Genomic DNA, 24,802 nt, shown 5'->3' on the forward strand with positions numbered 1-24,802 from the left:
TTCCAATATGGTTCCCTCCTTCCATCCCAGTGATAACCACTCTTCTTAACTCTATTTGATCCTTCCAGACATGTTTCTATGCATTAAACAAATCTATGTATACAATCAAAGATTAAGCATTTTCTAAAAGTTGTATTTCTAGCAGTCCTTTCAACATGAACAAAAAAAAAAAAAAAAAAAACTAACTAAAAATTTTTTGCTGAAGGCCTAAGTAAATGACATTTAAGTAGAGACCTTCTCCAGGTTAGTTAACCGCTCTGAGCCTTGGTTTCATCACCTGTAAATAGAAGTGAAATAAATGCCCCACAGAGTTGTTGACAAGTTAACTGACATAACACATGTAAAACATGTGGCATATACCCAACAAATGTTAATTCTCTTTCCTTAACCTATGCAAGTTAAATTGAGGCATTTGGTGGAAACCAGAAACTGATCTATTCCTATAAGGATGAGATGGGAGACTCTACCCAGAAGAAAATGTTTTTAATGTTGTCTTAAAAAAAAAAAAAACTTTTTTTCATAATAAGGCCCCTAAAAGATCTGAATTTTTCTTCAAAGATTTTACTATGAAATATTCCAAGCAGCCAAAAAACATACAGGTCATTTAAAAGTCTTTTGGTAGTAGCAGTAACAATAGCTGTTGTAAGGTAGAAAGCAAGAGGATTTAACTGCTAGAGACTGGTTGTTCACAGTTCCCTCTCAGGCACACCCTGGGAAGCCGACTGCCTGGATATTCCCAGAGAATTTAGGCCTACATGGCACTACCTCCAAACACAGGATATGAGCTAACCTTTGGGTCTCCCTGCAAGGATGCCACTGGTTCCCCTGGTTTATCAAAGTACATCCTGTCATCCCTACCTAGATGTTCCTGGAGGTTGAGGGTGTAGCTCAAAAGGGCAGACCCCACCACACAGTGTCCTTAATCAAAATTAAGTCAAAATGTCCAGGGGCCAGAATATCTCCCTCTGAATGGGAGTCAGCCAAGTTTGATCAAGCTCTCTTGTTTGGAACCACCACCAAGAGACATCATTTCATCTGACCTGATAACCAGGGCTGCTCCTTACAAAACATCAAGAGTACTTGTATCTTGTACTCACTCAGCTCTACCTTCCCATTACTCTAGGCTCAAAGCCAGAGATTCCTAAGCAGATCCAAGAATAAGCTTTAACCCCCCAAAATATTGTGTGTGCACATATGCATTAGGGCAGGGAGAACCAGGGGTCACACGTCTAATCAGATTCGAAACAGGGCCTGTTACCCAAAAGATTCAGAAGCATTGCTGAAAGATCTCTCATACATATTCCCAACCCAAAAGAATTTTTACCCTGGCTTAAGGAGCTATCTGGGGTGGGTAAAGGTCAGCAGTGGAGTATGCATACCCCACACTGCTCCTTGGTAAGTTTTAGGGTAGGGCCCAAAGCACAGAGGGCATCAGGGAATCAGGCCTTAAACCTAAAGACAGAAGTCACAAAAGAAGTCCACTTCTTGCCTGAGGGCATAACAGGGAAAATCAAGAAAGTACCAAAAACTATGGTTGTGCCTTCACTTTCGCTGCACCTGAAGCTTCATCCCCAACTGAGACACAAGGTAACGGAGGTACAGATTGGTAGATGAGGATTCTCAGTGGGGGTGCTATCAGCATGTGGACAGGATCATTCTTTACTGTGCTTGGCTGACCCAAACACTGTAGGATAGTTACCATCCCTGACCCTCAGGCACTAAGTGCCAATAGCACCACCCAGTTAGTGTGATAACCAAAATATCCCCACTTGTTTCCAAAAACTCCCTTCTGGGATCACACCTCCCACACTTGACAACCACTTTTATTTATTGGGAACAGAAGTCGGTGTAGTGGGCAATGTATATGACACAAACATTTCCTGGTAGAACCGTTATAGGTTACAAAGTATTTTTACTATGTTTTCTACTGTAAATATCCATCAAACCCTGTAAGATAGGTATTATCATTACCCATTTCATAATGAAATTTGCTCAGAAATGTTATAGGCTTTCAGCTTCAGGTCATTCAGCTGAGGGAAAAAAGCTATAAAGTAGGATCAGAGGAGTGCCTGGGTGACTCAGTTGGTTAAGCATCCAACTCTTGATCTTGGCTCAGGTCATGATCTCACAGTTCATGGGATCGAGCCCAGAGTCAGGCTCTGTGCTGACAGTGCTGACTGCTTGGGATTCTCTCTGTCTCTCTCTCTCTCTGCTCTCCCCCACTCTGCATGCATGCAAGTGCACTCCCTCTCTCTCAAAATAAATATTTAAAAAATAAATAAAGTGGGATCAGAACCTATGTCTTCTGACTCCACACCGTATGTTAAGTGACTGGAATTTAAATAAAAACTTGAAAAACAAAAAGTTTTCTGATTCCAAAACTGATGCTCTTCCTTTCCAATAATCAGCAAGAGCCAGCAAAAGTCTCAAACCAGCTCCTTCCACCCAGAATAGATGCTTTTTAAAAAGTTTCATGAGAAACACTTGGGTAGATCTAGGGATTGGTTTCCCAGCTCCCAGCTAGGAAGCCTGTAAAAACTGAGCAGAAACTAACTCTACTCTGAGCCTCAGGTAAGCAGTTCTTAAAACAAGATAACCATCTCCTGAAGTACCAAACACAAGGCTCATCCCTAGCTCCTACTTCAAGAAGCACTGGGCGACTGGAGGAGGGTATGGCATTCTCTAGTCTAGACTTGGGTCGATGAGCAAGTAGGGAAAAAAGAGTATACCAGCTCTGTTAATGCTTCTAGGGAACCAGAGGCAAGGCTACCAGCCCAAGTCTGGATGGGGGTGGGAAGGTGGTAAGAGATGAGGAGGGGATAGGAGGAAGAGATAAGGACAAGAACTGAGCCATCACATTGTGAACAGCCTAAACCCTTCCTCTACTGGCAAAATTCATCATGTAAATAATTCTGCCAGCCCTTTGTGGTGCTGAACATTATTTGCAACACATTAAGGATCTCAGAGTACTTCATAAACTGAGAGAAATATGCAAATTAGTAAATCTGGGGGTGAGGGGAAAGGTACTTCCAAAAACCCCTATCCGGTTCCTCTCCTACCCCACACAGAAACTCCCAACCCACAACTTTGTTGCGAGGGGATGAAAGACAGAAAAGGTGAGAGAATCTGGAAAGAGGAGGATTCTGAAAGATATAAAGAGTAGAGAGCAGGGTGGGAGGGAAAGAAAACCAGAGTATCTCAAGGACAGAGAGGCAGCTTGACAGCTCCACATCTTTCTTGGGTGATTCATTCTCCCTTGTGGAAGGAAAACAACATACAAAGATGTGGCTTTGCTGAGGGAGGCAAAAGAGAGACTGGAACTGGGAACCCAGGAATTCTAGCTGTTCATCTCATCTCTATTCTGCAACACACTTCTTCATGGATGACAAAAACCCCTTAAATTCCCAACTGGTGCTATCCAAAGGGGGAGCCCTAAAGTACCCAGCAAAGAGCTGGGGGTGGGAGGGCTGTGTGGAGACAGCACCCTCTCTTATCTTCAAAGGAAAAGGTCCTTCCTCTTCTCTGAAGTGCATTTCCGAACTGGAATGAACCCCCGGCCTTTCCCTGGCACTGCTTCAGCTCAGCTCAGACTTGGGAAAAATGCTTCCCCAGAAAGGAGGTGACCAGCCTGGGTGACCAGTTAACACACCGACTTCAGGCAGCCAGTGCTGCTGTCCCCGGGACCCGCCGCAGTCAGTTCTGGGGCGGAACTCTGGTCTTGACCACAGAACCAGGGCCCTGGCTCCAACCAGCCTTCCCAGGCGACCTCAGGGGCAGGGGAGGATCTGTGGTCTCATTTCCTTTCCACCTTGGCTCCTTTTTTCACTTCACTGAAGATTAGCTATTTCCACCATGACCAGTTCCTGTTCTCACCAGCTGTAGCGGCTGTTTCCCCACAGACAGAGCTCTGAAACACTGGTGTGCCTGCCACCTGGACCGTCCCAGCTGCAGACTTGTACCAGACCCAACAAGTCCCGAGCTAAGGGTTTCTTCGTCCCAGATAAAATAGCAGGGAGAAGAAATTAAGGGACAGGAAGCAATTCCAAGAACTCCACAGTAGATAAACCAGTGTCTGTTTTTTTTATTATTTTAATCTTACATAATATGCTCTTTCATATGTGAAAAAGTTATATAATGAAAATGTGGAAATGTATACATTTATTACATAGAAATATGTATATGTAATAAATCCCCAACAGAGAGCAAAGGTCACAAAAAGATGGCCAAAACACTTATGACGAAATGTTGAAAGAAAAATGCAAAGTAAAACAAGACAGCATTTCTCATGAATGAAATTGGCAAAGTTTTAAAAATATTAAACATCCAGTAATGTTTAGCTTACAAAGAAAGGGAGAGATGCACGCTATCAGTGAAAAGCTAACCAGTACAACTTTTTTAGAAGCATATTTCTCAAAGGACCTTAAAAAGCATATTCCCTTTGACCCAATAATTACACTTCTAGCAATTTATCCTAAATAATCAGAGATGCACACAAATATTTATGCACAGGATAGTCTTCACAGTGTTATTTATAGTGGCAAAAAAGCGAAATATAAGATAAAGCAGTAAGAAAGTACTGTACTATGGAACACTATCCAGCCATGAAATTATTAATACTAAAGAATGTTTAAACAAAGGAGAAAATGCCTAAGATAGTAAAATAAAAATCAGTTTACAAAACAATTTTCATAGTATAATCCCAATTGTTAAAATATATATAAGTACATCACAATGTTAATAGTAGACGGTGAGATTACAGGTGATTTTAATTTTTTTTTATTAAAAAAATTTTTTTTTAACATTTATTCATTTTTGAGAGACAGAGACAAAGTGTGAGTGGGGGAGGGGCAGACAGAGAGGGAGACACAGAATCTGAAGCAGGCTCCAGGCTCTGAGCTGTCAGCACAGAGCCCGTCGCAGGGCACGAACTCACAGACTGTGAGATCATGACCTGAGCCGAAGTTGGACGCTTAACCGACTGAGCCACTCGGGTGCCCCTTAATTCTTTTCTTTATTCTTTTCTACACAGTTTATACTTGTTATGTTTTTAACTTCTAAATTTGCTTAACAAACATGTATTATTGTCATAATCAGGAGAAAAGAAGCTTTTCTCAATCTTCCTCCCTCCCTTTGAGGATACTCACATGCATTACTCCCTTTCTAAAAAACATTTGGCAATGTGTATTTAGGACCTGAAAAATTTTATATCCTACCACCTAGCGAGTTCAGTTTTGGACTTCTATCCTAAGGAAAACTCTAAATATTGAAAAGGTTTTGTACACCAAGATGTTCATCACAGCATTGTTTATGATGGCAAACAGAAGCAAACAACTTAAATGTCCAACAATAGAACAGTTAAGTACACAATGGTACATTCACTTGAGGCACCACTGTACAAGCATTTAAAAATGTTTACAATGACTAGCTTGGGAAAACTAGTGAAATAACAAAGCCAACCCCCCCCCCCAAAAACAAACAAACAAAACAACACCCCAGACTGGATTAAAAATATATACATAGCAATATTACAACACTGTACAAAACCTTATGCAGAGAAAAATATGAAAAGTTTTAAAACGCATTGGCTCCATTTGGTAAAGGAACTAGAGAAAATGTGGATGTTTTTCTTCAATATAAATCTCTAATCTTTTCTCCTTTCTAACTCACCCATACTTTTCTCAGGGAATGAGTACTACTTTAAGAGAAAAAAGAAAAAAAGCTGAAACTCCCTCTGAGCAAAGAAAACATTCCCAAATGACAAGAAGTCCACTCTGTCAGTCCTATGCCCCCACCCCACACACTTCTCCCAGTCTAAGGCAGGGTCATATGGGAAGGTCAAGGGAATGAGGCTCCTAAGGTCTTCTCAGTGGGGTCTCTGAGCAAGGGGTTCCTCTGACCAGCTGCTGTCAAGGGTCCTTTCCCTCCCCCATGTCCTATTCCAGCCCGAACTAATTCACCACAATCCCCAGGGCTGGGAAAAAAATTTCCACCATGGCCATTTGGAACTTGATATTTAGTCCAAGTTTTTCCCAGCCCCTTTCTGTGTCAAAGGAGGCCCTCAAAGCCTCTTAGACAACTAGCACCCAGCTTAGCTTAGCTCCCACATCAATGCTACACTTACAGCAAAACCCCAAGCCATCAGTCATCACCAGGGAAATGTGAGAGGAGGACCCATGGTAGGGACAGGCTCTGTCATACAACCCCACCCTTAGGCCCTGAGAGCCTCCTCCTAAGGGATATCCAGGGTTTTTTCTGGCGTCAGAACCTTTGGACTCTGTTTCAAGTTTGTAATAAGTCAGCAAAGAGAAAAATGAGGGTACAAACACAAGGGCAGACGGCTATCCTTCCAAAGCTCTTAAAGCCCTCTGCCTCCCGTCTCTATCTAAGCAAAGGCCAGTACTGGCCAGAATACTAATTTGTGCGAAACTGAGCTTGGGTAGTAATCTAGTTGGGACCAAAACACAGACTATGGCTTTATCAGACCAGAGATAGGTTCTCATTCTGGTATTAATAGAGAAGCTCCAATAGCTGCAGCATCCCTAAACTTGTCAGTACTCAATAGGAGCTGCTGCTCAGACAGGGTGGGTAAGGAAGGAACCCAAAGAAACAGCATAACACAGACTCACAACCATTTTTCATATTAGGGCACACCTAGAAAATAATACTATTTGTACAGCACATGGGATAAATGGTAGAACTAATCCCAATCAGAGGTGACCAATCAGGGACCTCAGCTGCCCCCAGGGATAAGGGAATTAGTATCCCAGCACAGCAGTAGGGAAGCCTTGCATTAGGGCACTGGGCTGGGTTAGGACTCTTGCCATCAATGTCCTGAACAAATCACCTCATGGCCTCAGACCTTGAGCTCTCCAACCTCGGCTGACAGGCTGTGGGTCAGATCATGTGTCTACACCAGAAAGCTGGGAGCCTGTGGTCTTGACTCACAATGATACAACTTTCCCAGCCAGTGTTCTTTTCAGGGGGGAGTTTCCACAGATACAATGGAATTGGGGGAAGCCCTCCATCTGACAGCAGAAGGCATATCCTGAGTCTAGCTACACAGAACAGGGTAATTGGTTTCATCAGATTTCTAAACTTAAAATCCTTTTTGGGAATACCAGTGATCTCAGATCTGAGTCACTGCTGGGAGCTACAAATTTAAAAGCTACCACTTACTGAGCATATAGTAGATGCCAGACTCTGCTATCTAAGTACTTGACTTCCCGTTTCATTATATGCACAAAGCAACTTCATGTGGCAATTACTCTTATTATCTCCATTTATAAGAAACTGGGACTCAAAGATATTAAGCAACTTGCTTAAGTCCAAACACTTTTCTAACTAGAGACTGTGGAGAGGCCAGTATTTCAGCCTACTTTGATTTGAAAATCCATCCATACACTTAACCAAGACACTGCAACAAACTCCCAAATAGCTTTTTCATAAACCAAATCAATCATAGTGATGCTAACAATCTGGGGAAGAAAAAAGTAAGAAAGCAGCAACTTGTCTGACTCACAATCAAGAAAAAAAAGCTAATCTATATTGAGTACCTACTGGGTACCAAGGGCCTTATATACATGGTTCATCTAATTCTCATAAACCTACCAGGACAGAGATTATTACCCCATTTTCTAGATAAGGAAATCTATAAAATTTACAAATGAGGCTCAGAGAGGTTAAGACAGTTACTAAGACAGCCCTTGCTTTTTCTACTACAATATGCTTCTCCTGACTATTCAAGAAATACACCTGAGCTTGCTCTAGGTTCAAGTATCCAACAGCCAGTACTGTTCCCAAACAGTAGGATAGTAGAAAGAAGGATAGTAAAAAAGGGCATGTTTCAGAAGCAGAGGAAAGAGAGTTCTCTAAGTGCCCCCAGAGAAGAACTCAAATTCCCAAGAAAGCATGATTTTCCTGTGTTGGAAAAGTGAGGTAAAATCCCCTCCTCCCATAAGACAGCTAACTAGCCCTGGCCTGCCCTGTCCCAACCCCCCAACAGCAGCAGCTCAGGCACACAGAAACAAGACCAAAACAAAAGCCAAGACGAAACAAATCAAAACTTTATACAGATAGTATAACTTGCAAGTGGGTGGTCCTGTCTCTGGCTTGACCTGTGCTCTTTGGGTGCTCTGGTTAGTAATCAAGACACCACGTGCATTTTGTAGATATTAAGCCATCAATTTGCCAACTAACTAAACAAACTTGTCAACCAAGCTCCAGTGAGGACATGACTGACTCTGGTTCTGAGCTCTTACAACCTGGCAGGTAGCCTGGCAGCCCCTATCTAAGGCAGCTCCCCACCCAGTCCACCTCAAACCATCCCTTTCTCTCCAATTTCTGTAACTACCTCCTGTCAGCTCACTGGGGGGGGGGGGGGGGGGGTTCACACCCCCACTGGAGTACAGATTCCCTCCCACTCGTTCTCCCAACAGTTGAGCTCTTGTTCTCAAGGGCACCAAATCTCAATCTCTCCTCCTCAGCCTCTGAGTTGGCCACAGCATATTAGTAATCACTGACTCACCCAACCCCTTGAGGAGGCTGGGGGAAATGCAGAGGGCCACAGGATGTGTGGCCCAGATCCCTCTGGCCCTCTGCAGACCTGATGGGCCGAGAGGTGCCAGTAACACCACTTCCCCTTGGAATGCCTCTAAGCTGGCTGTGGTGCCAGTGGGCTAATGTCAGGCTCTCCACCATCGGAGAGGCCAGGATCTCTAGACAGTCCCACTGATGCCAACAGATCTAATCTCCCTATTCCAAGGCAGATGTAATCCAATCAGGCTGCTAAATCCACAACTATTCCTTCCGCATGGGCAAAGGCAAAGTCGGCCCTTCAGGCCATACCAACAATAACAGCAGCATTAACCTCTTTAGAGAGTTCTTTGAGGAACTGGGAACTACTTCCTCAAGTTTCTCAAAGGTTTACCTCTCCTAGCAAATGTTCTGTTACCTAGTTCACTTTCTTTCTCCAAAACTTCATTTTTACCTCCAACATATTTTCTGGCTCCATCTCAGTGATACCAGCTCAGATCCTCTCTATCCACAGGGCCATTGACATCAATGTCCAATTCCCACACCAAAGGAGATTCCCAAAGTCAGCTTAAAATTCATCTACACAGGTCTTTGGGGAACCTACATAAAGCCTAAAAAGAAGCACAGGCAAAGAACACAAACCAGCCACCAGGGCTTAACATAAAAAGAAGGAGAAAAAAAGGGAGGCGGGATAGTTTGTGTATTGTTTCAATTGGAAAAATACACTGGTGAAATGGCTTATCCACATGTTCAGCCTTTTAGGCAAATCCACTATAACTTTGCAGGATGCCTGCAGGCCATTCTGAAAATAAGTAGAATGGCATCACTCTTTATTCCACCCCCTTCAAGAGCTCCCAGCCCCCTCTCCGTTCCCCCACCGCTCTCCCCAAACATCTGGTCTAGGCTAGAAGTGGGACCCACTCCCTGGGAAGCCTCCATGTTAACGAGAGGCAGTCTCCCCAGTCCGAGAACCCTGACTTAAGCTGAGGAAGGGGCCGGCCCCAAGTTTCTGAATTCCCCCGCACCAGCCAGAGACTTAGAAGTGAGAATTCCAGGGACCCGGGAAGGCTGTCGGGGAAGTGAGGAGAAGTGAGAGGGTTGCAGAGAAGGGGACTGGGAGGAGGGAGAAGCGCGGATCCTGGGGAGGTCCCAGGCTGAGGACCCCTCCTCCGAAGTGTCCAGCGGTTGAGGCCGCGGTCGAGAGGTCCCCGACGGGGCTGTCGGGCGGCCAGCGGCTGCTCAGAGGTTGCCAAGAAGGCACTGAGTCTGTCGCAAGCGCCCCCCTTAAGGGGTGGGCCGGATGGGGGAACCCGGGCAAAGTCCTACCCTGGGCGCTGGGACCTCGGAGACGGTAAGAGGGGGAAGGGACCGGGCTCAGCTCTCACCAGCACCAGGGCGAACCTCTCTTCCAGTTCACAGGGCTCAGGCATCGGCATCTTGCCGGGCGGCGGCAGCAGCGAGACTGAAGGCGGCTCGCCCGGGCCCCCCTCGGCGCTCTCCAGGTTGCCCATCGCGGCGGGGCCCCCTCGGGGGCCTCAGCCCCCCACCTCCACGCCCGGGGGCCTTGGGCTCGGCAGCTCCGACCCGGCTCCTCCCTCTGCGCCGGCTCCCCTAGTCTCGACTCCTCTGCCCCGTGAGGGGCGCTGGGAGCTCCACAGGGTCCCGCAGGCGGTGGCGCGCGGCGAGGGCGGAGGCAGCGCAGCGGACAGCGGCACCGAAGCGACCCGTACGGCGGCCACCGCTCACGCTCACACCCGCCGCCTCGCCGCTCTCGGCGCGCCGCTCCTGCCGCTGCCCCTCCCCGCCCCCTCGCGCTCTTTCCCTTCCCTGCACCCCCCCTCGCTTCCTCCCACCCACTCCCGGCTGAGACTCCGGCTTCCCCCCCGTGCGCCGACTGCAGCCCGCGCGCCGCGCGCCCCATTCATGCAGGGCCCGCCTCCCGCCCACAGGCCTCCCGGGCGTCCCGCCCCGCCCTCCCCCGCGCCTGATTGACGGCCGTACCTGCCAATCGCAGCGCCTCCCGCCCCCCGGCGGCCTCGCGCCTGGCGCCTAGCGCGCCCTGGCGGCCCCGGTACGAATCGAATCACCGGGGGTGCTGAAGGTGTGAGGCGCCTGCTTGGACATCCGGGAAATGCACCCGGCCCTTTCCCGCAAGGAGCTCGTAAAGTATACAAATAAGTAAAATACAGGGCATAGTGTGTAAAACTAACTACAAGAGAAGTAGGATGCTAAAACAATTAGAATGCTCAGGACACGGAGAGACCACATCTGTTAAGAGTTATCTCCAGGGACTCTTATTTGAACTGGGCACTGAGGGATGAGGAAGACCTTAACTGACAGAGACAGGTGAAAAAGCATTTAGGAGGAGAGAGTCTTACAAAAGTTCAGAGGTTGATCTGACTGGACATGAAAAGGGAGGTGCAGAAGAATGCTATTCTGGGCCAGGTCTGCTGATCGGTCATCACTGATGATGTGATGGACATTTGTTGTTTCTGCTAGCCTAGCTTCCATCCCTCCTCTTCAAGTAATAAGCACCCCCTTTATTCTTAGGTAACCCCCAGTCCCCTGTTCTCAGTCCAAATAGAGCTGAACTTCACCCCCTTTCCAAGGGGCCCTATGACCCAGGCCTTACCACAGTATTTTCTTGCCCCATCGTCAGAGACTGTTTTAGACTTGACCCAAACCCAGAATATAAGGCTCATTTCCAAGGCTTTCACTGGAACAGTCAGGAAAAAGATACTCTCCATTAGGGCTACTGGATTGTTAGAATGTAAATCTGGAGCTGCTGGTGGCCATCATGCCATCACCCATCACACCTCACGCCTGCTGGGGAAAGCAAAGCTAAGAGACAGAGACATAGTTCTAGTAACATGCTGAAAACCTGAATCCAACCATGCCTGAAGTTATCACCTTGACTTTTCATTTATTTATTCAACAAATTTTGATTGAAAGCCTTATTATATATTAGATACTGTTTTATACATTGAAGATATATCTGTGAACAAAAAGAACATATATCTGGCCCTTTTGAAATTTACAACTGAAGAAGTAAAATGTACAGATGTTAGGGATCAGTGTTAATAAAAATAAAACTAAAAAGGGATAGAGGTGGAAGAAAGGTTAAAATTTTAAATAGGATGGTCAGAGAAGGCCTCATTAATAAGATGACATTTGGATTTGGAGAAATATCTGAAGAAAGTAAGCGAGTAAGCCATGTAGATATCTGGGAGAAGAATGATCCAGACAGAGAGGATGGTAAATGCCTACTATGCCTCATGTGTTAGAAGAACAGCAAGGAGTCCAGTGTGGCTGGAGTGCAATGAGCAGGAGAAAGAGGAGTAAAAGATGAGGTCAGAAAGTAACCAGAAATCATACTGTGCAGGCCATTGTAGGCTACCATAATGACTTTGGTTTTTCTCAAAGTAGGATAGATAGCTATTGGAGGACTTTGAGCAAAGGAATAATATTATCTAACTTATGTGGGTTTTTTAAATACTTATTTATTTTGAAAGAGAGAGAGTGTGTGTGTGCATGAGCAGGGGAGGGGCAGAGAGAGAGGGAGAGAGAGAATCCCAAGCAGGATCCACACTTGTCAGCTCAGAGACTCACACAGGGCTGGATCTCATAAACGGTGAGATCATGACCTTAGCCAAGATCAAGAGTTGGACACTTAACTGACTGAGCCACCCAGGCACCCCCTAGCTTATGTTTTAACAGGATTATAATAGCTGTTGCATTGAAAAAAAACCGAATGGGGTGCCTGGGTGGCTCAGTCAGTTGAGTGTCTGACTTCGGCTCAGGTCACGATCTCATGATTTGTGGGTTCAAGCCCCACATCAGGCTCACTGTTGTCAACATAGAGCCTGCTTCAGGTCCTCTGTCCTCCCTCTCTCTGCCCCTCTCCTGTTCACTCTCTCTCTCTCTCAAAAATAAGTAAACATTAAAAAAAAAAGAAAACAAACTGAATAGAGGCATGGACAGGGAGACCAGTTAAGAGGCTAATACAATAGTACAGGTGAGAGATGTTAGTGGTTTGAACCAGGGTAGCTGTGCAGATGGAGAGGAATGATCAGATTCTTTTTTTAAAAAAACTTTTTTTTTCTTGCCACATTTTGTCTATAGATACAAGCATAGTTATCTCTAACTTTATTTATTTATTTATTTATTTATTTATTTATTTATTTATTTATTACATTAAGCTCCGTGCCCAACATGAGACTTGAACTCACAACCCTGAAATCAAGAGTCGCATGCCCTACTGACTGAGCCAGCCAGGTGCCCCAGAAATAGATTCTTGATGGATATGAAAGCAGAGCCAATAGAATTGTTTGGCAGTTTGTGGAGAGTGAATAAAAGAATTCACCCAAATTCACCAAAAATTCCAAAGTATTTGACCTGAGCAACTGGGATGGTGGAGTCTTCATTAACTGAAATGGAGAAAGGAGTAGGTTTGTTGAGGGGGAGCCGGAAAGAGAAGGTTAGGAACAAGGCATTGGCCATGATGAGTTTGATTTGCTGACTGGACATCCAAGTAGAGGTAGCCACTTGGCAATTGGATATAAATGAGTCTGGAGATCCAGGTTGGCAGCATCATTTTGGAAGTCATCAGCATATAGATGCTATTTAAAGATGGTAAATTATCTTTTGCAAATTAGTCTGCATTAAGTTTATTTTTTTTTAAGATTTTATTTTTAAGTAATTCCTACACTCAACTTGGGGCTTGAATTTGCAACCCTGAGATCAAGTGTTTCATGTTCTACCAACTGAGCCAGCCAGGTGCCCCTACATTAAGTTTCTGTCAGTAACAACCAAAAAGTGGAGGAATCCCTGTCTTTTCAGACCACTGAAACTCTCCTGTGAAGCCCAACCTCTTCCAAACGGTTGGACAAATCAATCAACTCATAGCTCATCCTCTCTTTTCCTCCCCCTCCACCCCAAACACATAATTTCCCAACTGCTGTAGCAGACTCTTCTAGAACAGAAGAGTAATAATATGACTGAAGACTTTTAGTAGATAAAAAACTAAGAATTCAAAAGGGGAAATAATTCATCAATCATTTTTAACAGTGATCCAAGCAATATCCAGCAGAAAGAAGAGACTTGATAAGATGGTAAACAGCAGTGTATTTACCCTGGTGTGGTCTTTTGGTCCCCAGTCTTGTAGTTTTAGTTTTGCTTGACCACCAGATTTACATACTCTAGGGACTACTGGAGTCTGCTATATTACTGCTTTCATTGTTAACTCTCTGCTCACCCCCTTCAAAGCTTTCTAACTTTATGTAAGATGAAGCCAAAACTTAATCTGGTATTCAGATCTATAGGTCTATATCATCTCTAAAACCCAATGTCCCTTCAATCTACTTTTCCTATCTTACCTGGCTCTAATATTTTATGAACGCTTTGTTTCAGCCGGAAAGGTCCATCTCTAGACATTAGTTATACATTTGTATATCTTCAGCTTTGCTCTTTGTGCTAAGCATAATAATGGCTCCCCCACATGCCCATGTCCTGATCTCTAGAACATGTGAATATGTTATTTTACACGGCAAAAGGGACTTTGCAGATGTGATCAAGTTACAGGTCTTGGGAAAATTATTGTGGGTTATCAGAGTAGCTCAATGCAATCACAAGGGTTCTTCTAAGAGGGAGGCAGAAGGGTCAGAATAACAGGAGGAGACATGACAACAGAAGCAGAAGTCGGAGTGATGCAGGGCCACAAGCCAAGGAGTGCAGCAGCCTTTAGAAACTGGAAAGGGCAAGGAAATAGATTTCTCCCTAAAGCCTCTGGAAGGAACACAGCCCTATTAACACTTTGATTTTAGCCCTATAAAACCTGTTTTCAGACTTCTAACCTCTAGAACTGTAAGATGATAAATCTGTGTTGTTTCAAGCCACTAAATTTGCAGTAAATTGTTACAGTAGTAACAGAGAATTAACACACTCCTGCTGTGTCCCTGATTTAGATTTCTGCTTTCTTCTATGCAGCCTATTCAAATCCCACCCAGAGTCAGCACAATCTTTTGTTTTTAACCAAATGCAACAAATACCTATTGGATGCCTATCATGTGCAAAGCATCTGGCTAGATACCAGTACATAGAGAAAGAATGCAAGACACAAAGATGAGTAAAAGCTCACAGGCAGGAGAGGCAAGGTAGAGAGAAGGAATATGGACTGAGTTTGAAGGCATCAGATGGAGTCGTTGGTGTTACATTGGTGAATACCAGGTTTTAAGTCCCATCCTGGAGTTCTCCCAGATTTAAATGATCATAACTCTTATTATCTCTACTTTTCACTTAGAACTTAATTCAACAACATTTACTGAGAGTCTGCTACATGCAAGACACTGTGCTAGGGGCCATGCAGGATACTCGGATTCATAACTCGTGGTTCCTCTACTGCTTTCTATTGTTTAATTTGTGTCTGTGTCTTGTCTGGACCATGGGATTTTTTGTTTACTTAAAACATATGTATCCAGTACCTCCTTTGTTTCATAAGCGTGAAGGAAGATTCAATGATGACTAGGTCTCTTTCTTTCAGGTGCTCACAATCTAGTAAGAAAGAGTCTCAAAATATTTACAAAACAGTGTGATCCATGTTGAAACAGATGGGTGTACAAAATGTTCCCAAGAGAACTGAGGATGGAGCTGTAAAGGGGGGGCTTCAGGGAGAAGGTGACACTTGAGCCAGGGCTGAAAGATGAATAGATGTGCCAGATGGAAAGGTAAGACAGTGGGATGAAAAGGTGATCAGGAGGGAAAGAGGCGGTTCAGGAAGGAGGAAAAGTACAGGCCAAAAGGGGCACGGATGTCTAAGCAATGATAAGAATTTCAGTGAGGCTGAAGCATAGGATGTGTGTGTAGCAGGAGGACAGGAGACAACACTAGACATGCACGTGAAATCAAGTTCAAGAGGAGCCTTGTGCTCAGCTCAGAAGTTTGTCCTATGCTGTAGATGGTTCTGTATCCTAGACAGTTTTTAAGTATGATCTTTGAAAAGATTCCTTTATCAGTATTTGAGAATATAGAAAGGTCTGCAGAGCTGATGTGGAAAACAGAAGGGCCTGGACCAAATCAGGGCAGGGGAAATGAAGAGAAATAAAGTTGCAGGGAAAGATTACATTAGCCTGCTTGTGTTGCCATAACGAAATACTACAGATTGGGTGCCATAAACAACAGAAATTTATTTTCTCACAGTCTTGAAAGCTAGAAGTCCAAGATCAAAGTACCATCAGGGTTGGTTTCTGGTGAGACTTCCCTTCCTGACTTGCCGATGGCCACCTTCTCACTATGTGCTCATATGGTCTCCCCTCTCTTCACACACGGAGAAAGAGGGTTGTAGTTTTTCTTCCTTTTCTTAGTAGGACACCAGTCCTATTGGACTAGGCCCCACCCTAATGACCTCCTTTAACCTTGACTGCCTCCTTAAAGGCCCTATCACCAAATACAGTCACGTTGGGGGTTAGGCTTCAACATATGAATTTGGAGAGGACAAAATTCATTCTATAACAGAGATATACTTGAGACAGAATCAAGAAGACTTAGTTATACCTATTAGATAATAGTGTCTAATATTTTTACAGTGCTTTGTAATTTACAATACTTTTTTTCACATCCATTATCTGATTTTATCTTTACAACACTGTAGGAGGGGGATATTATCATTATCCTCATTACATAGATGAATAAACAGACTAAATGAAGTTAAATAATATGTTCAAAGCTATGTGCTAGTAAGTGGTGACCCTGGCACTGAACCTGGCCTTGGCTTTGAAATCCCATGCCATTCTGATTCTCTTATGAGAGGTAAGGGAGTAAAGAAGATTGGAAAGTTGAGGCCCCCTTGAGGATGCCTTATCCTTAATCTCTAGGGAAGCCCAGAATCTCTCTTAGGTCAACCGCTTCTACCTCCTTAGTCAAAATGTTTTCAAACTCATGCCTCCACCTGTGCCCTTTCCACTGAAGAAGTTCCCACATTACCCCTAGCCTCCTCCTCTAAAGTCTTGAGAAATACGCATTTCCTTTCTTCCCTTTCCTGGGAAGGGGTGGGGTGTGAACACAGATATTTAAAAGTATTTCTTAATAATTTACCCTTTTACAGACAGAATGCTCTTTCCCTCCCTCTTTGCTTGCTAATTCCTACTCATCCATTAAAACAAAGCTTACAGGTCACCTCTTTTATGACTTCCACATTTAATTGAGAACATGTCTGTGAGCACATAGTGTCTCAACATATCTCCATCATCGTATCATGAAATCATCAAATTGTGTAAGCTCCTTCCGGGCAGGTAGATATTCCTAGTACCTAGCAATACCACCCACTTCATGTCTGTTACATGCTCACTGAACAAATGAATGACTTCATATATTGTCACAATCTTCCCACACAATGGCAGTCCCTTTATTCTTTATCACTCCTCCCAGATACAATCTGTCTGCTTGTATCACTTAGGGTTCAACGAAGAGAACAAAAATCCCTCCAAGTATTGTAAGGATACTAGGAGATAGGTGCTTACAAAATCAACTGGAAAGTCTAGAGGAGCCCAGTCTTGGAGGCTGAAACTCTGCCAAGGAAGCTGCTATCTCTGCCCCAGTCGGGAGAGTGGTGTATCTGGAGGTCTCCACTGATGACTAGGTTTAAGAACACCTACAAGTGTGATCCAGGGATCTGGAAGCTATGATCAGGACATTGCTGCTGCTACACTCTGATGCAACCACCTCTCAATATTTACAAAGCTAGAGATGTCACTGAATCACTGCTATACAAATATATCACATCTCCATGACCAGGAGAAATAGTCAAAGCAGCAGTACAATGGCCTTTGTCTCACTTCTGCCTTCTAAACCTCATCCAAATACATCTGACTGGCTAGGAGGCATTCTGACAAACATAATCCTTAGCTTTTCAGCTTCTGCATATCAGAAGGAGATAGGAATATATGCTGAATGCTAACTAATCATACCCACCACTCTGCTAGCCTGAAATCCACCCAAAGTCTTATCATCTGCAACTGGGCCTTTTCCTCCTTCCCCACCCACTGTTCCCAATGCCTGCCCCAGTGGCTGGTTTAGTCTTTGGTCTTGGTGCTGTTAGTAAGCTCCTTCAGGCTATTGTTTGCCCTTTTCTGTGACCTGGGTGAGGCAAAATTTATTAGCTATGATTCCAAAAACACGATCTGTAAAAGAATGAATTGACATATTTGGCTTCATCAAAGTTAAGAACTAATGCTCTTTGAAAGGCATTGTTTGTTTATTTGTTTGCTTGTTTTTAAGATTTTGTTATTTTTAAGTAATCTCTGCACCCAACATGAGGCTCAAACTCACAACCCCAAGACCAAGAGCTGCATACTCCACTGACTGAGCCAGACAGGTGCCCCAAAAGGCATTGTTAGGAGAAGTAAAAACAAGCCACAAACCAGGAGAAAATATTGCAAGTCACATATCTGACAAAGGACTTGTATCCAGAAAATATAAATAACTCTAAAAAATCAATAATTAGAAAACAAACAGCCCATTTTTTAAAAAAATGGGCAAAAAATTTAAACAGATCACTAAACTAAACATATGGATGATAGGGGCGCCTGGGTGGCTCAGTCAGTTAAGCGTCCGACTTCGGCTGAGGTCATGATCTCACAGTCCATGAGTTCAAGCCCTGTGTCAGGCTCTGTGCTGACAGCTGGGAGCCTGAAGCCTGCTTCAGATTCTGTGTCTCCCCCTCTCTCTGTCCCTCCCCTGCTCACGCTCTGTCTCTCTCTATCTCAAAAATAAATAAAAACATTTTTAAAAATTTTTAAAAATATATGGATGATAAATAAACACCATGAAAAGATATTCAGTATCATTAGTATCATTAATTTGCATTAATTAATTAATCATTAATTCAGTATCATTAATTTGCATTAATTAATGCAAATTAAGACCACAATGAGATACCACTACACACCTAAAATTAAAAACTCTGATCTGAGCGTTGGTGATGATGTATAGAAACTGGACCTCTCAGGGGCACCTGGGTGGCTCAGTTTGTTGAGTGTCCGACTTTAGCTCAGGTCATGATCTCACGGTTTGTGAGTTCGAGCCCCTTGTCGGGCTCTGTGCTGACAGCTCAGAGCCTGGAGCCTGCTTCAGATTCTGTGCCTCCCCCTCTCTCTGCCCCTCCCCTGCTCATGCTCTGTCTCTCTCTCTCTGTCAAAAATAAATAAACATTAACAAAAAAAGAAAGAAAGAAAGAAACTGGACCTCTCATATATTGCTGTTGGGAGTGTAAAATGGCACGACCACTTTGGAAAACAGTTTAGCAGTTTCTTAAAAAGTTAAACATACACCTACCATGTGATGCAGTCATTCTAATTCTAGATCTTTACTCCAAAGGAAACACATGAGCACACAAAGACTGGCACACAAATGTTCTTAGCACTTTGGAATAGCAAAAGACTGGAAGAGATCTCAATGCCCATCACCAGGTAAGTGGATAAATAAATTATGGTAATCCATACAATGGGATAAAAAAAGAACAGAAAGAACTATGATACTATAATGATGGGTAAATCTCAAATAATTATGCTGATTAAAAGAGACCAAACAATATGGCCATACGGTATGAATACACTTATATAAAAGTCTAGAAATTTCAAACTAATTACAATGATAGAAAGCAGATCAGTGGTTGCCTAGGGATAAGGGAGGGTAAAGGCAGGAAAGATTATGAAGGAGCATGAAGAAGTTTAGGGGGAGGATAATAGATAGGTCCATTATCCTGATTATGATGATGATTTCATGTCCAAACTCATGAAATTGTAAACTTCAAATATATGTAGTTTATTATACGTCAGTTATACCTAAATAAAGTTATTAAAAAATTAAAGTAGAGACAGTTGGACTGGAAAGAAACCCCTATACTCCCTGTGTATATTCACTTATGTGATTGATTGTTTGATGTCTGTCTTTCCCACTAGAGTGACAACTCCATAGAGACTGGGGCGATACCGATTTGCACAAGCACATCTCTAATGTTTAACATAGACTCTGGTGCCTACTAAGGACTTGACACATAGTTGTTGAAGAAAGAAGAGAGAGAGAAGGGTTGAGAATAACTCCAAGTTTTAACCTGAGTAAAAGAGAGGATGCGTTACTGCTGATAGCTATGGAGGAATCAAGAAGAAAGGCGGAAATGGAACAGTGAAGGAAAAGGTGAAGGAGAGCCAAGTAGTGCTGGAGCGTGGCCAAAGTAAGTAGTAGTTTCAAGGAGAAAGATTAGAAGAAGGCCATTTTTTAGATTGAGCAGTTATAAGGCATTGGTGCCCTGAAGAAAGTGATTTCAGACAGAAGCCAGATTGTTTTCCCCGCCCCAGTCCTCTATGTACACAAAACGCAAACTTCTTCATTCGGTGAAAGTATCCATGTGCTTCACTCCATCTTCACAAGTTGCCACTCCCATCCAAGCTCTTTGTTCTGTTCTGATAGCCTGACTCCCTTCTTGGACGTCATTCTTGTTCCCTTCCAACCCATTTGCCACTAATCAGCTAGAATGAGTGTTTTAAAACACTAATAGTGTCATGTGCCTAGTCCTTCCATGGGATCTCCTCACCATTTAGCTCCCTCTTTACACTAAGGGATAATGCCCTCATGTGCCCAAGCTGTGAAACCCTCAAATTTTGTCACATTGTCAGCTGCAATCAGGACAGGATTGAGTAAGAGTATTAGTTATATATTTCTGCCTAACAAATTACCCAAAACTCTGAGGCTTGAAACAAACAAAAACTTTATTATCTTACAGTTTCTAAGAGTCAGGAATCTGGGACAGGCTTAGCTGGGTTCTTCTGGCTTAGGGTCTCTCAAGAGGTTGCAGTAAATCTACTGCCTGGGGCTCCAGTCACCAGAAATCTTGACTGCTTTTAAGAAGCCTCACTTAGATGGCTACTGGCAGGATGCCTCAATTCCTTGCTAGTTGTTGGCAAAAGGCCTTAGTTCCTCACCACCTGGGCCTTTCCACAGAGCTGCTTGAGTGTCCTCCTGACATGACAGCTGGTCATGAGTGATCTGAGAGAGAGCAGAGAGGATGCCACAGTGCTTTTTATGATAAAGTCTCCCTGGTCTTCATCATTTCCACTTTACTGTATTTATTAGGAGCAAGTCATTAAGTCCAGCCCACACTGAAGGGGAGGAGAATTAGACTCCACCTCTTGAAGGGAGAAGTCTCAAAGAATGTGTTGACCTATTTGAAAACCATCACCATAAGGCAAGGAAAAAAGGTATATCAATGCCTTAAGGATGAAGAAAAGATTTGGATCATCAGTTGTGAACAGCCATACAGGAGTCAATGTAGTAAATAAGCAACTGTTATACAAGTGTGATACCTTTTCTACCTATGCTACAGGACAGAAGCAGGACCAGGGAAAGTAGATGAAGAGGCTGGCCAAGTGTTTGGGACTCGGAAATGGTAAGAGAATAGAAGAATGTGGACATTAGAATGCTGGGAAATACTGAAGTAATTGATCTGAAACTCAGACTGAAGGTCCACAGTGATATGGAAAGAGCTAATTACTTCCAAGAATGAAGCATCTATGATAGTTCTTTGAGGAAACTAAGTTAGTCTGGGTTTCAGTTTTCTTATCTGTAAAATGAGACTGATAAGGTCTGCATTACCATCTTACTGAGTTATTATGCAAAGTGAAATTTAATTTGAAAAGAATAAAAGTTCTAATACTCTTGTTATTGTTATCAATGCTTTCCAAAGTTAGAAGGGGCTGAATTGATATTAAAGAATACTGCAAGCTGTATTTTTTAGTTTTTTTTTCTTGCCAGTTGACGGTAATAATAACCCATAATACTGAGATTGGAAAAAGAAAACTCAATTTTCTTTATTCCTGTCCTTCAGGTGTCAATGGATATGCAAATGAGATCTGGGAAGTGAAAAGGCTCCTCTTGAATCTTAACCGACTGAGCCATCCAGGCACCCCAAGGCTCCTCTTGAATCTTAAATGGGGTATTAAATACACACACTTCTAAGTGATGGTATGGATTTTAATGTGTTTCATTCCTGTGACCTGCATGTTCTCATAACCACTGGGCCGAACAAGGTCAGTGCATTTGAGATCAGAATGAGGTATTGAGGTTGTAAAAGTAGACAAGGAAAGGTGTGAGATACAGAAAAAATGACTTCAGGAAAGCCATGTTTATCTCTGTTTGTTGGGAAAACAGTGACTCTCCTAAGGTTGAATTTAGACCAAGGGCCCCAGGTCATTCCCAGCTTGCTCTCTCCTTTGTTCTCTTCTCCCTTGCCCTCCGCTGAGGAATTCAGGCTGCTTTCTATCTCCTCTTTAACTCTGCCACATCCTACTTCCCAATTTCTGGAATGCATAATCTATTGCTATCTACTCACCTTCTTCCCCACCATTTTACACGTCCCTAGCGCTTAAAGTCAGGTACAACTGCCCTTTTCTTTCAAAGATTTTATTAAATTAACACACACACACACACACACACACACACACACACACACACACACATTTACAAAATTACATTAACAATATATGTCAATTTTACAATGAGAGGCAATACAGCTTACTGAATAGGATTATGGGCTTGTACCTCTTAATCCCTTTCACCTATTTCCTACTTCCCCCTCCATGTTTTCTTCATGTTCTTTATTGTCAAGTATGCTTTCCTGGCTAATTTCATATCTCCTACCAGGAGAAAACATAGTAACACTATTAACACAATACCATGGCTCCTTGGAAACTTTTTATATTGAAACAATAAAGATGTAGTTCTTCTATACTATTTATTTTACTCCTGGTTATATCATTACTCATGACACCTTATCATTCATCATGTTGCCCATGACTCTCAAAAATTATTACTGTACTCTCTTGATAATGACCAGAAATGGAAGTCTTACCCACAGTATGCAGTAAATTTTGAACAATAGTTTTTTGTATGGTCATGTTAAATTTTCATCCAGAATTTTATACCATAAACATGGAACAATACCTCTTCCAACCATGTCTTCTCTTGTATTCTGTAAACTATAATCACAGCATTCCCAGACTGTGATCTCTTTCAATGTTGACCTCATTGCTGTCTTCCACATACCACCACCAACAGGGAATATATGTTAGGGATCCATGGGTGCAGCAAGAGGAATGATGCCATTTGTGCATACTTCATATGGGATGACTTAAGACTGACACGGGGAGGGCATTTTATCACAACATCATTCAGAAGCAAAAGAAGACATCAGTTGGGAAGGGCCTGTTGGTACTTTGAAGTGATAGTCTCAAAAGCACCTCGAAATGATATTGGAGGAGAAGGGTGGGGCTTCTTTCAGATGACTGCCTGATTTATGTCCTAGGGTCCTTGGAGGGAATGGAGTTCCTTCCCTGGGTGCCAGTGTTGGGGGGGTAGGCAGTGGGACTGGTGGTATATGGTGATGTACAGGAGAAAAGTAGCCTGCTGCCACTCTACCATCCTCTGGTGGGCCATAGGTAGTTCCACAGTGAGACACTGAGAGGCGAGGATCAACACAGGGACCCACACACATGACTCAAGTCCAAGAGCTGGTGAAGTTCTGTTTGTAGTCCAGAGGCCTGAACTTATCTTCTATGCGACCACAAATAGGCTTGTCAGTGCCAACCTGGAGACTCAATCTCACTTGATTCCCCAAAAGGAATACTGTCCTGGCCAGTAAGAGTAGTTGGCTCATGAAGATGCTCTCTTAAAATTGAGACTTGGTCTCAGAGCCTTGGGATAACCCTATAGACATGAGTTCCAGAGTTCCTCAGGCAACCTGGGATTGGGGAATTCCATGAAGGAGAGAAACTGGGACAAGAGTTCATTCAGGGCCTGGTTTGGGCTCAGCTTTGATAGCAATGCTGGCCCTGGCTGGTTCCAGGCACATAAGGGATACCTAGAAAATTTTCAGGAAGGCCCTACAAAGTATGAGGCCCTCTGAGGCACACAACCCAAAGCAGGAGCCTTGGAATAGGCTGTCATTAAAGGAAGTGATTGCTATGTGACTTATGGGGATAAGTTGTAAAGAGAGTTTCCATCTAGCTCTCCTTGTCACTGTGATTTCTCACTCTGAAAGAGAAAAAGAAGAAAAGAAGCCAGCTCTCATACTGTGAGGACATTCAAGCAGCCTTAAGGAGGACCCCACATGCAGAGGAACTCAGGCCTCCAAGCTAACAGCTAGCACCTAATTGTCAGCTTTATGAGTGAGCCACCTTGGAATTCCTCCAGCACCAGTCAAGTCTTTGGATGACTGCAACTCCTGCTGACATTTCACTGCAACCTTATGAGAGACTCTGAGCCAGAAAGGGAATGAATAACCTATGTTCGTCAATACCATGCAGACCAAATCCTTAGCAACTTATTCTTCTAGGCAGAGAGTTCAGCATTAGCCTGACAAAAGTTTTCTTGTGCCTTAACTATGGCATGAAATATAGAGCTGCTGCACTAGTACAAAGGTAAAAACCTCTGCAGCAACCTGTGTGGGTTGATGACCAGGAACCAGATAGGCCCTGTTCCCAAGCACTTTACCCAAGAAATGCAGCAGAAATTGGGGTGGGGTAGGGAGAGAAACCCCAAGGAAGTCTAATAGTACATTTTCACCCACTCTGATGGAATGAGGTTCAGGATAAATATTGGGTTGTACTATAGAAAGTAAAATTATATTTATTGCATACCTGAGTTGGGTACTGAGAATCATACCCTGCACATTTGTATTCTTTACAAAAAAGATAACTGTTTTATCCTTCTAGAAAGTTATTTCCTAAATCCTGAATTCTGATCTTATCTCTACTGATCCAATGCTTAATCTACATTTCTTGCCTTATTTTGCCAGAACCTTTTCTGTCCAGTGACCTGTTTCCTCATCTACAAAATGAGAGGCAGGGGGTGCTTAGGTGGCTCAGTTGGTTAAGTATCATTGACTCTTGATTTTGACGCAGGTCATGACCTCAGGGTTGGTGAGTTTGTGCCCCAAAGAGGGAGGGTGCTCTGCACTGACAGCAAGGAACCTGCTTGGGATTCTCTCTCCCTCTCTCTCTGCTCCTCCACAGGCATGCTCCCCCAACCTCCTCAAAATAAATAAATAAATAAATAAATAAATAAATAAATAAATAAATAAGCAAGCCTTAAAAAATACACTAAAAAAAATAAAATGAGAGGCAGGGGTGAATCTATATTCTGTGCAGCCTAAAACATATGCAATTCTGGGGCTGCATTTAAGAAACAGAATACAAAATTATATAATAAGTCAATATTTATTTAG

General features: G+C 43.3%; 1 protein-coding gene and 1 long non-coding RNA gene across 7 annotated transcripts in view; one reads left to right on the forward strand and one right to left on the reverse strand.

Annotated features, from left to right (window-relative positions):
* The window catches only part of FMNL3 (formin like 3), a 53,554-nt gene extending 43,245 nt beyond the window's left edge, over positions 1-10,309 (reverse strand). For all 5 annotated transcript variants that reach the window (XM_042946444.1, XM_042946441.1, XM_042946443.1 and 2 more), the window contains exon 1: positions 9,918-10,309. In XM_042946444.1, coding sequence (XP_042802378.1) covers positions 9,918-10,043 — 126 coding nt within the window. In that variant the 5' untranslated portion in view covers positions 10,044-10,309. The remainder of the gene's footprint in view (positions 1-9,917) is intronic.
* A 313-nt stretch (positions 10,310-10,622) lies between these two features.
* Positions 10,623-21,508, forward strand: LOC122225646. Of its 2 annotated transcripts, none has more exons than XR_006205271.1 (5): positions 10,623-10,698; positions 18,901-18,992; positions 19,485-19,756; positions 20,656-20,968; positions 21,407-21,508. It is a non-coding gene; the product is annotated as an uncharacterized LOC122225646 (long non-coding RNA). The 2 variants fall into 2 exon arrangements; XR_006205270.1 differs by having other exon boundaries at positions 20,906-20,968.
* The last annotated feature ends 3,294 nt before the right edge of the window (positions 21,509-24,802 follow it).

The sequence above is a fragment of the Panthera leo genome, chromosome B4, assembly GCF_018350215.1.
Source record: "Panthera leo isolate Ple1 chromosome B4, P.leo_Ple1_pat1.1, whole genome shotgun sequence".
NCBI lineage: Eukaryota > Metazoa > Chordata > Mammalia > Carnivora > Felidae > Panthera > Panthera leo.